Genomic DNA, 16,470 nt, shown 5'->3' on the forward strand with positions numbered 1-16,470 from the left:
ATTCTTTCTTGGGTAGTTTGTCCTCCTTTGGTCCCCACTCTGCACTCAGCTCTCACCTGTGGCTCCTAGAAGCTGTCAGCATGTGATAGCGGCCACACCCTGGAAATGACTTTGACTGGCCCGCTAAACCTGGCGATATTTGGGGGGGGGGGTGAATGAATGAATTCCTATGCCCCACAAATAACCCATAGATGTATTTTAAATAAAAGCACACATTCTTGTAAAAACATGCTGATTCCCGGACCGTCCGCGGGCCAGATTTAGAAAGTGATTGCGCCAGATCCGGCCCCCGGGCCTTAGTTTGCCTACCCATGGAGTAAACCCAGCCCAATCGCCTTCTAAATCCAGCCTGCATAATGTCCGGGAATCAGCATGTTTTTACATGAGTAGAATGTGCCCTTTTATTTAAAATGCTTCTCTCAGTTATTTGTGGGGCCTGCCTGGTGTTTTTACATGAGTAGAATGTGTGCTTTTATTTAAAAAATAATATTTGTGGGGCATAGGAATTCGTTCACCACCACCCCCCAAAAAAAATAGTCTGGCCCCCCACAAGGTCTGAGGGACAGTGTACTGACCCCCTGCTGAAAAAGTTTGCTGACCCCTGGAGTAAACCCTATACATAACCAGAGTGGAGACCCTATGATCGTTGGATGGTGCCTGATATGCCTCCTTCCAGCAATTCCTGCAACCAAGCTAGAGCCAAACGTATTGCTCTGGACCACATCAGTGAGGCCAAGAGGGGGTCCTTATTGCCTGGGCAGACCAGGACCTCCATGCACCCTGGCCAGGCTTGTGCCCCAGGGAGGTCACTTCAGTGCTGCTGGTGTAGAATTTGACTTCACCCCAGTGGCACCCTCAATTGCCTCTTGGGAAAGATGGATGCCAACAGCAAATCTTCTATTTCTCCAGGTAATGACCATAAGGGAAGATATGGTCGTTGTGGTGGAGAAAAGCGATGGTTCCAGAATAGTAGATCATGCTGATGGCACCAGAATAACCACTTTCTTCCAAGAGTGTGTTGAAATGGTTGAGTCTGCTGACAGTGAAGAAACAGGTATGTGCATGGTTCTCGTATAATCCTTTCTCATTGCAAAAAAACAAAGGTGGGACCGTTTAAATTCCTGTGTTTTCAGTTGGCTTTAACATATTACAGTACTTTATCATTTCCACAAGGAGAAATTCATTTACATCAATTGTAAAAGCTATTTTGAATAATTACATTCAGCTGATTTTAGTTATTCATCTTCTGAATCCTGGTGATGGACCAGAGACAAGAAAGGTGTCCTATGTTTTTGTTCTCAAAGATTAAACAGATTGAGAGTTGCAGTATAGCTGCTGATGGTGGCAGCTGTCCTCAAGCTGCTCACTTGTGACAGTTATTGTGATGATCAGAGAACAAAGTTATATTTGCCACAAGCAGAATCTTCCATCTTACGTAGGGAAGCCTGAATAACCTCATCCTTGATATAGCAAGATGGAGGCATTTAGATGATTTCTTACCAACATACAGACCTTTTTGCACCAAGAATGGTGGTTAAATAAGCAGTTGCTCTCAGTCAGGTGTTGCTGATTGCTGGTAATGCATCAGATAATACTTTTGAATCTTGAACAGAATTTAATTTATTCTTTCGTCCTGCCCAATGCATTGAATTCTGGTATTCTCTTAAAGCAGGGAGAGATTCATCATGCAATGAGCTACGTCCAAAATCCTGAAAGGTGCCAACATATCAGGGCAGAATGAGCAGAACGAGATGGTTGAAACAGCTACTGCTGTGTATAGAAACCAAATTTATTGAAGTGTATTTGTCAGAAAGTATTCAATTGGCAGAAAGTGTTATAAATCTGAGCTCCAAGGATACGATGGCAAGTTTAATAGTAAATGACAAGAGTTTTGAAGCCATCCTTGTGAGAAATAACATTGTTCTGCCACTCATCTTAGGCTTTGTCACAGTTCACAGTATAAATGCTCTTCTGAAGTTTGTTGACCTGGTTTCATTCCTAGACACCGAGCCCCAAACCATCACAAGGAAAGTAAAATGCATGCGTGTAGAAAATCCAGACTTTGCAACGATCATAACAAATTGTGAGGACAGTACGTGTTGTGCCATCTTTGCTGATGGAACTTCGATTATATCAAAGCCTGAAGGAACATACCAAGTGAGTCTACAATTAAAAATGTATCCTATTATTATTATTATTATTATTATTATTAATAATAATAATAATTTTTATTAAATTTCTACATCACCACTTACCTGCTGCCTTGTGGAACTTCTTCAGGAGAGGAAAGGGCTAAGGTGTAAACCCTACACAAATCGGGAGTGGCATCCCTAAGGCGGTTGGATGCTGCCTTGTGCGCCTCTTCCTGGCAACTCTTGCAGCCGAGCATTTCTCCTTTTTGATCGACCGGTGATTCTGGATCACAACTAGGACTGTCTTCAGAATTGCTTGATGCTCTTGCTCTCATTCTGAAAAGATATCTATCCATATTCTGCGAATAAAAATTATTTTTATACTATACTATACTATACTATACTATACTATACTATACTATACTATACTGAAATGTTTCAATGTTTGTCCTTGAATCTTCGTGCCGCACTTGCCACCCTCTCTTGCCACACCATTGTGGCACACCCTTTGAGAACCACCAGTCTAACTCCTTGAGTTACAACAACAACAACAACAACAACAACAACAACAACAACAACAACAATTATTTATTATTTGTACCCCGCCCATCTGGCTGGGTTTCCCCAGCCACTCTGGGCGGCTTCCAACAAAGATGAAAAATACACTAAAATGTCACATATTAAAAACTTCCCTGAACAGGGCTGCCTTCGGATGTCTTCTGAATGTCAGGTAGTTGTTTATCGCTTTGACATCTGATGGGAGGGCGTTGGGCGGGCGCCACTACCGAGAAGGCCCTCTGCCTGGTTCCCTGTAACCTCACTTCTCGCAGTGAGGGAACCGCCAGAAGGCCCTCGGAGCTGGACCTCAGTGTCCAGGCAGAACGAGGGGGGAGGAGACGCTCCTTCAGATATACTGGACTGAGGCCATCCATTTTGTGCCCCATTATTTCCCATGCCCCAGATTTCCAGTTATGCTAAGTCTTATATGAAATTGATGAATGTGAGTATTCTAAAACAGCTCTATTATTAGAACACTCACATTCGTGAACTGTTATTCCTGAGAGTGAAAATGTTAACAAATGGCAAGCACGAAGAGGTACATGAAAAGTTGTTGTTGTTGTTTAGTCGTCTTAATCGTGTTCGACTCTCCATGACCCCATGAACCAGAGCATGCCTTGGAAACTCCCACTTTCTTCTCAAAGCTTCTCCTTTTTTATGTCCATGGAGTTTTCTTGGCAAAATACTGGAGTGGATTGCCAGTTCCTTCTCCAACATGAAAAGTAGTTAAGCATAAAGGGATGGACTGCAATCCATTTTCAAACTAATTCATCCTGCATTTCCATGGCACTTACATTGATTAGTAAATTTATGGGTGGCTGAATCTCCCCCTTTATTATCGTGGTAGATACTGCCCATGAACAAAGGCTGCCTCTTCGTCGATGAAAACTGTTGTGCAGTTTACTCTCCAGAGGCATTTGAAAAAAGTGGAAGTGATCTTGTATCCAATTTTGAGGATCAGCAGGCTGGGAAATACATTATGAAACACAACTCCAGTATTGCCTGTGAGGTGACAGACCAGGCAGGAAACATTTTTAAGGTAAAATACTACAGTTTGTTCTGCAGTTCATTGTGTGGATTTGTTTTACGAGGTTTGCTTTTAAATTGGGTTGTAATTATTTAAAATATATATAGTCAATCATTTGGCTTTTAATTTATTAAGATAAATTTAAAGAGCCTTCAGCCAGTGTGCTTCCCAGCTGCTCTTCTGACATGACTCTGAGAAGTTGAACATTGGAAGCACTTGCTTCTCTTTTCAACTAACTTTGCACTTTGTTCAAAGCCAGAAATACTGGTCAGTGTCAACTATGGTTTATGTTTGTGTGTTTGTTTGTTTTTAAACCAATCTGCTTTACTGGCATTTTAAAAAGTGCATTGTACACATGGATCAGAACACAACACAGTTAACGAAACATAGTTGGAGATACTTTAGGATAAAACCGTCCAGGCATCATGAGGTACAAAGATGGCTCTTAGGACCTATGGTGATGTCATTTTATGGCGTCACCCAAAAATCTTGCCACATTCTCCACAACGTCATTACTACAATTGTTGAGCAGATAAGAAGTGCAGCTGGCATGAACAGATTCCCTCTGTTAAAGAAGAAACGGGTGATAGCCAGAGCTAGAGTATCCACTCCATTAAGTGCAAGCTTACAATGGTATTTCCAGGAAGTGTTATATTAGAAGTGGACACCTAGGTCAGGGGTCAGCAGACTTTTTCAGCAGGGGGCCGGTCCACTGTCCCTTAGACCTTGTGGGGGGCTGGACTATATTTTTTGCAGGGGATGAACGAATTCCTGTGCCCCACAAATAACCTAGAGATGCATTTTAAATAAAAGGACACATTCTACTCATGTAAAAACATGCTGATTCCCAGATCATCCGTGGGCCGGAATGAGAAGGTGATTGGGCCAGATCCGGCCCCCGGCCCTTAGTTTGCCTACCCATGACCTAGGTATTTAAAGTTTTTAACCTATTCCAACTGGTTTCCACTGATCTCCCACCTATGAGGCTCCCGAGATCTTGAGAAAACAAGCACTTTAGATTTTGCGACGTTCTGTGGTTTATGTACAGTATTTATGTATTTCTTCTAGATATGTGGGATTATATGCACTAGTAAAGAGAATTTGTATGTTTTTAATTTCTTAAATTTTTGTTCCTTCTATCCCTTTGTTCTAGGAAAGCATTCATGTTAATTTTACCTGACCTTCCCCCCATGCTATCCTCACAATAATTCCTGTTATGCTGCCAGTGACTAGTCTTAGGTTTACACAGGGGGCTTCATGGTTGAGCTGAGATTTGATGCCTGCATCTCTGTTACCAAAGGCAGCGTTGGCCATAACACTGACTTGGCCTATGGCAAGGAGCCACAGTGAAGTGGTTATGTGAGAAGGGTGGCATTAGAACAAGAGGGGAGTCCTCTTGGGGAGATGCTTGAATCATGTTGGTTTTGGTGCCACGTGTAATGGAACACGCAACTCCGGGAACAGGCTGATCAGGCAGAAGTGTGTAGACACACACATTACACCACAGTTAGCTAGGGACATTTGGGGAAGGAGAAGGTCTCCTGGGAATGCACCGTGAGGTCCGCTCTCCTCCCTCTCTGTTTGCATTTTATACCTCTTTTTTAGGGCTCCTGTATAAGCCATGCCAGTGGCGCTGTGGTATAAACCACTGAGCCTCTTGGGCTTGCCGATTGGAAGGTCGGCGGTTCAAATCCCCACGACGGGGTGAGCTCCCATTACTCAGTCCCTGCTTCTGCCTACCTAGCAGTTTGAAAGCACGTCAAAGTGCAAGTAGATAAATAGGTACTGCTCCGGCGGGAAGGTAAGCGGCGTTTCCATGCACTGCTCTGGTTCGCCATAAGCGGCTCAGTCATGTTGGCCGCATGACCCGGAAGCTGTACGCTCAGTCAATAAAGTGAGATCAGCGCCGCAACCCCAGAGTTGGCCATGACTGGACCTAATGGTCAGGGGTCCCTTTACCTTTTAATAATAATAAGCCATGCCAGATTATCTGGCGAAAGTGAGAGAAAGATGAGAATGATATCACCGCTTCAAATGAAGCAATTAGAGGCTTTAAAGCAGAGTTGAGCAAAATGTTCATGAAAACATATGTTCAGCAGATGTCCCCCGCCTCTCTCTCTTTCTCTCTTTCTCTCTTTCTCTCTTTCTTTCATTCTTTCTTTCTTTCTTCTTTTCTCTCTACATTGGTTTTGTGCAAGTGGTCTCAGTTGAACACTTTTGCCCCCGTTTGAAGACCACCCCAAAATATCACCCAAGGGGTGATGGGGCTGGGGCTTAAAGCATTATGGAAGTGTTTGAAAAATGCCGTCATTGCCCTTCAACCTAGTCTTCTTTTCGTTAAATGATCCCATCCCTTTAAATTTAAATGGATGATTGTAACAGGTGAGGCTTCCAAGGAAGAGACGAGACTTGAATCCAATGGAATAGGTAGTTCCTCCCTACAGATTCAGGTGGAAATAACCTCTGTATACATAATGCCAAAGATGTGAGTGCCCAGAACAATAGTTACGGCCAAGTGACTTTGCTTTTTATTGCAGGTCATGGCTGATGGCACCACCTCTGAATTCATTGCTAATATTGATGCTGATGGAAAGGAAGCGGAGATCACAGAAATTAAATTGCCAGTCGTATATGGGGAACATGCACCCAGGTATGAAATCAATAAATGTTGTCCATTATGTCGTTTATAGGGCCAGCTGCCAGATTTTAACCAGTGCATTTTTGTGGTCTTTCGGATAAATGGCCTATTTACACATATATGCAACCTGAGCCAACGATTTTAACTATTGCTTGATGTTTCCTTGGTTCTCTTTTATTTCTCACCTCATTTGTTGTGCCATATCTGCCCCTCCTTCGTTGTTCTACATTGTGATGATCCAAGGTTTTTTAAAAGCAATGCATATGAAGTGACTGAGTCAATTTTGCATGGAGGGCAATTTATAGTAGCCCAGTTTGGACTTTTCATTCATTCTTCTGCTGTTCTGGTTTTGTTCGTTATATACTTTGCTTGAACTTGAGCTGACCAGATGTGTGGGGTTGATGATTTAGATTCTTCATTGTGTATGCTGACGGCTCAGGGACTGAACTCCTCCGTACCAGGGATGCAGAGGCATACCTGACCGATGCATATGGTGATCCAGTTACGGCAGTTATACAAGAGCCAATACAAGAATGCCCAGGTAGGAGCACAATCCTCCATTCAGATCAGTCTTGTTTTGATGACGACGACGACGACGATGATGATAAATTTAATATTTATACCCTGCCTATCTGGCTGGGTTTCCACAGCCACTCTGGGCAGTTCCCAACTGAATATTAAAAACATGATAAAACATCAAACATAAAAAACTTCCCTTAACAGGATTGCTTTCAGATGTCTTCTAAAAGCCCAGATAGTTGTTTATTTCCTTGACATCTGATGACATCCACAGGGATGGCATCTGATGACATCCACACTACCGAGAAGTCCCTCAACCTGGTTCCCTGTAACCTCACTTTTCGCTAAGTACCTCCCATGTGACCAGTGTTAGCCAACCACATGAAAACTACTGGAGAACTCTCTAAAATTCAGTTACCAACCAATCAAATTTAACCACATAGTAACACATGCAAGCATTTACAATTTCAGTGAATTAAATTACTATACATAACAATTTCCCCGCGATCAGTTGGCTTTTTGGAGGGGGGGCACATCCTACCACACAATTTCAGACATTCAAAGAACAACATTCTGTTCTTGGAAAAGTCTACTTTCCCCAGGTGTATCATCTATTTCTTATTGTGAATGTGGCAAAGCAAAACTCTTCATCACAGCCATTTCTTGCGATCTTGCGGGTTTTTTGTCTAGACTTACATCATTGTTGTAATAATAATAATAATTTTATTATTTATACCCCGCCGATCTGGCTGGGTTTCCCCAGCTACTCTGGACAGCTTACAAATATCTAAAAACAAAATGAAATGACTACCTACCTGAATCTTTTCAGAGATAGAATGACTAGTGATGTTCTCTGGGTTTTCTATTTGTCTTTCAAACCAGGAATCCTAAGCATTACCGTACTTCGCCCTTTGAGTGAAGCGTCTCGATGGGTGATGAAGAGAGATTCATCCACTATCATCCCTTATAATCTCCAGTCAAGGGCCTGGGAAGATTTCCCTCCAGTTGAGGTATGCAGCGTTCAGAATTGCTTCCTTCAGTACTTGATTGTGATATGACTGCACTCATCTGGCAGGCCAATTTTTAAAAAAATGTTCATCTGAAGAATTCACAGTGATTTATTGAGGACTGGATCCACGTACAGTGGTACCTCGGGTTACAAACACTTCGGGTTTCAGACTCTGCTAACCCGGAAGTAGTACCTCGGGTTAAGAACTTTATCTCAGGATGAGAAAAAAAACCGCGTGGTGGAAGACCTTGTTCAGGCTCTGTGTCGCAGAACTTTTTTTAAAAAATGTGCAACTTGACATAAAACATTCCAGGAGGAAATTAGCCATTCCAAATTCAGGTTAGTTACATTTAGTTACTGAAGAGATAGGTAGCATATTGCCAAAATAGTGCAATGCTTTGTTGTGTTGATAAAGAACATAGAAGCCTAGATAGTTACAGTGGTACCTTGGGTTACATACACTTCAGGTTACAGACTCCGCTAACCCAGAAATAGTACCTCGGGTTAAGAACTTTGCTTCAGGATGAGAACGGAAATCGTGCTCCGGCGGCGTGGCAGCAGCAGGAGGCCCCATTAGCTAAAGTGGTACTTCAGATTAAGAACAGTTTCAGGTTAAGAACATACTTCCAGAACGAATTAAGTTCGTAACCAGAGGTACCACTGTACTGTTTCTCCTCCTGTCATTGATGCAGCTGCCTGTCTGGCTAGACACAAAAGTCTATGCAAACGTATCCGCTTCTACCAGCCAAGCAAATGACTAGGAGGGTGTGCTGGTGATGTCACTGTAACAGCTTTCCTCAGATTTTCAGCTCCCGTATGCTGTCCCTTATATAATTTTGGCCTTTTAGTAGAGTTTGGACTTTGTTTCATTAAGGTAATTTCCCCTCAATCCTTTGGGACGTGGGGAGAGAAGAAAAGAGATGTAGATTAATTAAAACGTTTGTGATCCAGAAAACATCCTCATTTTAATATGTCGATTTAGGCATGTAAAAATCGGCTCCTGCTACATCTCTGAAGGATCTTCTGGGAGAAATCAGAATCTATTTCTAACTTCATTGACTTATTTAATGGGCTTATTATTTTATTACTTTGTTTATTTATTAAATTTCTGTACTGACCATCAGTGCCGGATTTACGTATAAGCTACACAAGCTATAGCTTAGGGCCCCACTCTCTTTGGGGGGGGGGGGCCAAAAAAATTAAAGGGAAAAAACCTGGATGTGCATTTCCAAAATATAAGATAAAAACCTACATACAGCAACAGTGTTTTGTGCTTTGTAGGCTCCTATGATGTAAGTAATGGGCCCTGCCTGCTCCCCTTCTCCCTAAAATAAATGAGTTTGCTCATTTCTATATATAGGGTGCCTACATTCTGCATGGACTGGTTGCATGGCAACGTGTGCAAATGGCTTTAGATACCTATGAGGTCCATAAATTACCATATAGCATATATTCAACACAAAAAGCAGTGACAATTTGTTGTTGACAAAGGACAGCTGGACATATAAAGGGCCCCATTACCTTCAGTAGCTTAGGGCCTGATCAAACCTAAATGCGGCCCTTCTGACTATCATCTAAGGATCACAGGGCAGTTTACAATATAAAAACACAAACACGCATAAGATGGTAACAGTAGATGGTTGAATTAGCCAATGGCCTGAGGAGAGAGGAATGTTTTTGTCTGGCTCCTAAAGATATGTCTCAAAGGTGCCTCCCTGGGGAGAGCATTTTCCAAATGGGGAACCATCGTGTTGCCATCCTGCAGACTCCTTGTGGGAGCCCTCAGATGATGACCACAGAGTCTGGGCTGCTTCATATGAGGAGAGGCATATGATTATAAATAGCAACATAATCCAAGGTTCAAAAGCAATAATCATTCAGGCTTTTATGTTTATTACCCTAATATGTTTATTACACTAAAACATAAAACACAGGGACGCGGGTGGCGCTGTGGATAAAAGCCTCAGCGCCTAGGGCTTGCCGATCGAAAGGGACCACTTACTGGCGGGAAGGTAAACGGCGTTTCCGTGTGCTGCGCTGGCTCGCCAGATGCAGCTTTGTCACGCTGGCCACGTGACCCGGAAGTGTCTCCGGACAGCGCTGGCCCCCGGCCTCTTGAGTGAGATGGGCGCACCAACTCCAGAGTCTGTCAAGACTTGCCCGTACGGGCAGGGGTACCTTTACCTTTACCCTAATACATAGTTCATATCATATCATGATGATGATGATGATAAATTAATGAAGAAGAAAAATAATTTATACCCCACCCATGTGGCTGGATTTCCCCAGCCACTCTGGGCAGCTTCCAACAGAATATTAAACAGAGTATCTGATGGGATGGCATTCCACAGGGTGGGCGCCACTACCGAGAAGGCCCTCTGCCTGGTTCCCTGTAACTTGGCATCTCGCAGCGAGGGAACCTCCAGAAGGCCCTCGGAGCTGGACCTCAGTGTCCGGGTAGAACGATGGGGGTGGAGATGCTCCTTCAGGAATACTGGACTGAGGCCGTTTAGGGCTTTAAAGGTCAGCACCAACACTTTGAATAGTGGTTGGAAACGTACTGGGAGCCAATGTAGGTCTTCCAGGACAGGTGTTATATGATAGCAAGCTTTCTGATGCAACTGGCTGAAAGCAGATTTTCTGATAGGTTGATCCAGAAGACATTGCCTAGAAGAAAGTCCCACTAAAATGCATGACAAGTAAAATCTTGATTTTCTCTTTGTCGTTTGGATTCAGAGAAAGACTCCAGGCCCTCCATTTGGAATGAATGCTTGGAAAGGCCTGTGCATAGAATTCAAGCAGTTAGCAGGTTCTCCTGCACCTATACAGAAATGTCCAAACGTACTCCAAATCCGCCGGTTGATCCAGTATTCACCAGTCACTGATGAGCTCAGGCAGAAATTGCAGCTTTCTGTGAAGGTAAGGCAAACCCTGTGAAGATCTAGTGAAGCAAACCAGCAGCTGATCTGTTAAGCTTTCAATAGTACATCTAAAAAAACCTGAATGCTCAGAGAAGCTTGAATTAAAGGACTCACCCTTCCTTCTTTAAATGATGTCCAAGAAATTCCCAGAAGTTCTACTTAATGGGTTAGAACCAATGAGCAAGTCAAGATTAGAAGGCAAATCAGGAAGCAGAATTAAAGAACAAGTCAGGAGTCAGGACTGAAAATCCAGGCAGGATCAGATGGCAAACCAGGAGGCAGGCTTGATGAATGACCCAGAAGAAAAGAACTAAGACTACAGTACTGCACCAGAGCTCAGGAAGACCTCTCGTTTAATCAAGGTTCATATGGAAAACAAAGCCCTTTATGTTCCTTTCCCCCCAACGATCCAGTGGTCACTCTGAGGGAGCCAGTGTGGTGTAGTGGTTAAGAGCGGTAGTCTCCTAATCTGGGGAACCGGGTTCGCGTCTCCGCTCCTCCACATGCAGCTGCTGGGTGACCTTGGGCCAGTCACACTTCTGTGAAGTCTCTCAGCCCCACTCACCTCACAGAGTGTTTGTTGTGGGGGAGGAAGGGAAAGGAGAATGTTAGCCGCTTTGAGACTCCTTAAAGGGAGTGAAAGGCGGGATATCAAATCCAAACTCTTCTTCTTCTTCTTCTTCTGAGTAGGCAATCAGAATTTTGCTTTTCCTTCTGTTTTCCTTCATGAAATGTTTGGTGTATCAAACAAACACCAAAGGCTCAGCACTGAGAAGGCTGTCACTTTCAGTTCGTTGGTTCAGCACACAGGTCAGCCATATATAAATGTCATCTTCATCTGACAGTACAGAGTCCTGTACACAAAGAAGCACTTGTGAAACTGGTCATTTCACGCCTTCCTGAAGGAATGAAGGACAGGTGACCCCATCTAGGCCCGAAGTCACCCCCCCCCCCCAAGCAGGCTCAAAGCTTCTCAAAATCATTTTCTCAGCAGCTAAGCATCTGCTCATTTGCTCTGCTGTTGCAAGGCAAAATGTTACTTTTAAAGGCTAATGATTAGGCTCTGTCATTGCCAAGAATACTCAGGCCTGAGAAACGAATCTTATCTCATTCTAGTTGCAACATCTTGGACATGCAAGGCTTCTCACCCCCCCCCCTTTCGTGGGAAAGGTGCCAAGAGTCCAATAGTCCCAAGACAGCTTTCTGTTCATGCTCAGGGGAACTCATGGGGCAGGACTCCTGGGAAAAGGAGGAGAAAGGGGGAGGGAACTGGAATGGGTATATAAACTCTGTGCACATGACTGTGAACCCGTGCATGCTTTTTGTGAACTATCACATTTGCTCCTTCTACCAGTTCATGGATGGTAGAAATAAAAGCCTTTTCTCCGAAACTATTCATTGAGTGTCTGTTGACGGCTACCTATCTGTAACTGTTGACTCCCACTTCCCTTTCCCGGGCGCAATATTTTTCCCACCCGAGGGCAAAGCCTCATAAGGCTATATTCCAAGGATCAAAGTGTGGAAGAAACTTCCTGGCATGTGGGCCAGTGTGAAGATAGTGCAGTTCAGCCATTTAAATATGTCACTAGTGTTACAAGTTGTGATGATGGTGATGACTGTAATAAACTAATGAATATGTGGGTGGGAATGCAGTTCGAAAGCACGTCAAAGTGCAAGTAGATAAATAGGTACCGCTCCAGCGGGAAGGTAAACGGCGTTTCCGTGCGCTGCTCTGGTTCGCCAGAAGTGACTTAGTCATGCTGGCCACATGACCCGGAAGCTGTACGCCGGCTCCCTCGGCTAATAAAGCAAAATGAGCGCCGCAACCCCAGAGTCGGCCACGACTGGACCTAATGGTCAGGGGTCCCTCTACCTTTACCTTTAATGTGGTTCTTTTTGTCCACCCCCACCCCCATTTCCCCCTTTTTTCTATTTTGCTTTTCCTTCTATTTTCCTTCATGAAATGTTTGGTGTATCAAACAAACGGCAGTTTATTTCATCATAATGTACTGCAGTTTGAAGGCTCATCTGGCCCAGTGCAAAGTTGCCATATTGTAAGCTGCCTTATACCAGGCTAGAGCTGTTGCCCATCTAGTCCAGTTCTCTTTGAACTGATTCTCAGTGGCTCTTCTGGGTGCTGCCATCAGGTTGCTGATCTAACGAGTGATGCTGGGGACTGAACCTGGAAGCTTCTGTAGATTTACCACTGAACCTGCCACAATCTACGAAAGGAGAGAAGCATTTTGATATACGTAGGGAGCTCCGCAGTCAGATAGCTTTGAACCAGTCCCAGAAGCATTTTAGTCACATCAAATGTGCTTTTTCACTTTAATTTATTTCAGATGTTTGAAGTTTCTTGTGTGTGGGGCAACACCAAACTGAAAAGAATCATACTCAAATGACTTTGTGTGAATGGATTGTTATGTGTGTTCCATACCAGTAACTGTCTCAGAACAGATTTAAACAGAAATACTGTGGAGTACACAGGTAGCAGAAGCACCTCATTCTGTTTATCTGTATTTCTATAACTTACAAAATAGATTTTGTCTGTCTCCCTCCCCTGGGGGATGCAAAATCTTTCCATATCAATGTAGAAGGAGCATACACATTTCCTGTGAAATTTTATTTCAGGCAATATAGAAGTGTGAAGGAACTGGAAATTAAAGGTACCCAGCGCCACACTTGAAGCAACTCTCAAAACCCACCATTTGGCTCACATAGGTCTGATTTCTACAAAAAAAATAAAATGGTTGTAATGTAATTTGACAAAAGTTTTAAAATGCATACACAGAACCACCTGTTAGTTTTCACTTTCACCACAGCTTACTCTAAGGAACTTTTTTTAATAGAAAGTTTATTTTTCCTGTTTCTTCTCCACTGCCCTGTTTTTAAGGAGTACATTGAAAAAATCATGAAGGAAGAAGAAGAAATGGAAGAGATGTCTATTAAAGATCCACGAATGGAAGAAGAGAAGGAAAATGCTGCTGACCTTCTCAAGCTAGTTATGGTAAGGACTGCATGTTTCATTGTTCCCTTGGATTCAGGTTCCCTTAAATTCCCTTTATAAGGGAGAGTGACACTGCCTTCATTACAACAGTGGCTCAGTTCTGCATTTCCCCAAACCTTGGGGTCTGTTTTCTCCTTCCCTTACACTCTCCTATTTCTTCCCTTTGTAGTGACCCATTGTTAACCATTACTTCTGAACCAGAAAACTCTGGGTTTGCACTTCATTCACTAAATTGTCTCGTAACAGGAACCTTTTTTCTGCCCAGTTTCACTCTGTTCACAGCTGCAGCTGGAATCAGAAACTTAAATGGAACTTCTTTGAACTGTTTTCTTTGATAGCAAGGCACAGAAATAAAATACAGAAACAGAAGAGTGGGTGTTGAGTAAATGGCGGAGCGGTCAAAATGAGATTCTGTTCCTGACAGCCATTGCAAGTAACAGGTGGCACTATCTAAGTGTGCCTTAGCAAAAGCAGCTTTTCATTCCCTGCTCCCTCACCAGGAAATGGCTCCAAAGTAGGAGGTGATGCTTGCCGAGCTCAAGGCATAAATTCATGGCAACATCTGATTGCTGGTTGGAGAAATAAAAAATTAAAAAGCATGGTTGCAGAGCAGAGGAATTGAAGAAAAGAGCTTTAAAGACTAAGCTGCAAAGGTGTATGGGTGTTTCTTTGTGGGGATGGAGTGAAAGAGTAGGTGTTTGGTGACAGGTGACAGAGATTCCTTTCCATGCCCTCACTCTTGCAGCCGACAAAAGGAAAGGGAAATGAAGATGATGGGAGACATTAACAGCAGCTGGGCACTACAAAGGCATCCATACTTTTCAGTGTATAACACAAGATTGTTTTATTAGAAAATAATGTAAAAAAAGGGACGCGGGTGGCCCTGTGGGTTAAACCACAGAGCCTAGGACTTGCTGATCAGAAGGTCGGCGGTTTGAATCCCCGCAATGACGGGGTGAGCGCCCGTTGCTCGGTCCCTGCTCCTGCCAACCTAGCAGTTCAAAAGCACGTCCAAGTGCAAGTAGATAAATAGGTACCACTCCGGTGGGAAGATAAACGGCGTTTCCGTGCACTGCTCTGGTTCGCCAGAAGCGGCTTAGTCCTGCTGGCCCCATGACCCGGAAGCTGTACGCTGGCTCCCTCGGCCAATAAAGCAAGATGAGCGCCGCAACCCCAGAGTCGGTCACAACTGGACCTAATGGTCAGGGGTCCCTTTACCTTCAACGTAAAAAAAGTGGGGTTGTCTTATACATGGGCAGTTAATAGGTGGGGCAGGGGAGCGGTTGCTGCCACGAGCAGGAGATTGTTATCTGCCGAAGGGCAATCGATTGGTGGCTGCAACAAGAGCTGCTACAGATTGGCTGCTGTTGCAGCTGTTGTGCTGGCGAATGGCAGTGAGCGGGCAGACAATTGGTGGCTTCGGTGACATGTATGATTGCCATCGTTGGTCTGTCAGGTGATTTTTTTTTAGGTCAACAACTCTGGAAACCCCCACCTACATTTTCTTAAATTTGAATCCCCCAAAATAAGGGGCGTGTTATACACAGGGGTGTGTTATACACGGAAAAATGCGGTAACTGTTGTAGAGAGATAGCTAAGGAACAGAAATGGACAGGGTAGAAGGAGGGCAGAGTATGATACAAACATCTTTTCTGCAACACCAGCATCTAGGCTAAATGTCTCTATTAGATCCAGCTGGCTTGGTGCCACTGTCATTGAAATTCTATACAATATTGATCCAGAGCAGATTCCAATGTCTGGTTAGCAGAGTAAAAACTTAAACACGTTGCAAAAAACAGAGGCAATTGTATTTCATCCAGCAGAGCTTTACGGCTACTGAAGGCAAATGAGCATGATGGTCACACATCCAGTACATTCAGGATTGGCCCAGTCCATAAGAAAACCAGTTGCAGCAGACTTCACTTAAACTTACAATAACTTGTAATAAGTCTAAACCTTGCTTGCAGGTCAGAAAAAAGTAAAAAGTACAGAAGCGGTAATTATACGTATCCATATAATGGGTCTGTCTGCTGTTTAATTTTTAGACTGCAGAGGAGCAATGTGCTGCAGTGGAAATCTTCCTCATATTTCTATCCCTGTCTCTCAAAATAGTCATCTTCTTCCAGACACACATATTGACAGCAGGAATGACACACGCCACTGTATCACCAATGCCTTTGGTGGCTGTAAGCCCCATAATAGCTGTTTGTTAAATATTTGGTGTGGCTGAAATGCCATGGAAAATACGTATTTAGAACTACACAACTCCAAGCTATGTTTCTTCATTGCAGTCTTTCCCTAACCTTGAAGAACCTTCAGAAGATCTAGGCAGCAGAGGTAAGAGTGAGAAAACGTGCTTTGCTCTTTTAAAATCACTAGTGAGTCTTGTGTGCAATATTTCTCTGCATCTGCCAGAAATATTCTGTGTTAGCTTTTTATTTTTATAATTACATTTTGGGACCAGTAGGGAAATCCTGTTGCTGGTGCTTAAGTAATATCTGTTAAAGAACTGCTGGGGATGAGAATTGCCAGTGAAAATGGTTGGTGGGTGTAAAGCTTCTCATCCACCAACCCCTTCCTCCCTCCTTCTTATAGACCATGCATGGAGAGGTGCCACCATTTTAAAGGTCTCTCATTTACAATTCTCCTCATAAACAGT

General features: G+C 43.5%; 1 protein-coding gene across 3 annotated transcripts in view; it reads left to right on the forward strand.

Moving 5' to 3' along the window:
- The window catches only part of SPAG17 (sperm associated antigen 17), an 80,162-nt gene that overhangs the window by 50,868 nt on the left and 12,824 nt on the right, over window positions 1–16,470 (forward strand). For all 3 annotated transcript variants that reach the window (XM_081844695.1, XM_081844694.1, XM_081844696.1), the window contains 9 exons: window positions 910–1,054; window positions 2,003–2,157; window positions 3,538–3,729; window positions 6,255–6,367; window positions 6,766–6,896; window positions 7,757–7,884; window positions 10,620–10,802; window positions 13,698–13,811; window positions 16,103–16,148. In XM_081844695.1, the coding sequence (XP_081700821.1) occupies window positions 910–1,054; window positions 2,003–2,157; window positions 3,538–3,729; window positions 6,255–6,367; window positions 6,766–6,896; window positions 7,757–7,884; window positions 10,620–10,802; window positions 13,698–13,811; window positions 16,103–16,148 (1,207 nt within the window). The remainder of the gene's footprint in view (window positions 1–909; window positions 1,055–2,002; window positions 2,158–3,537; window positions 3,730–6,254; window positions 6,368–6,765; window positions 6,897–7,756; window positions 7,885–10,619; window positions 10,803–13,697; window positions 13,812–16,102; window positions 16,149–16,470) is intronic.

The sequence above is a fragment of the Podarcis erhardii genome, assembly GCF_964252035.2.
Source record: "Podarcis erhardii genome assembly, chromosome: 17".
NCBI lineage: Eukaryota > Metazoa > Chordata > Lepidosauria > Squamata > Lacertidae > Podarcis > Podarcis erhardii.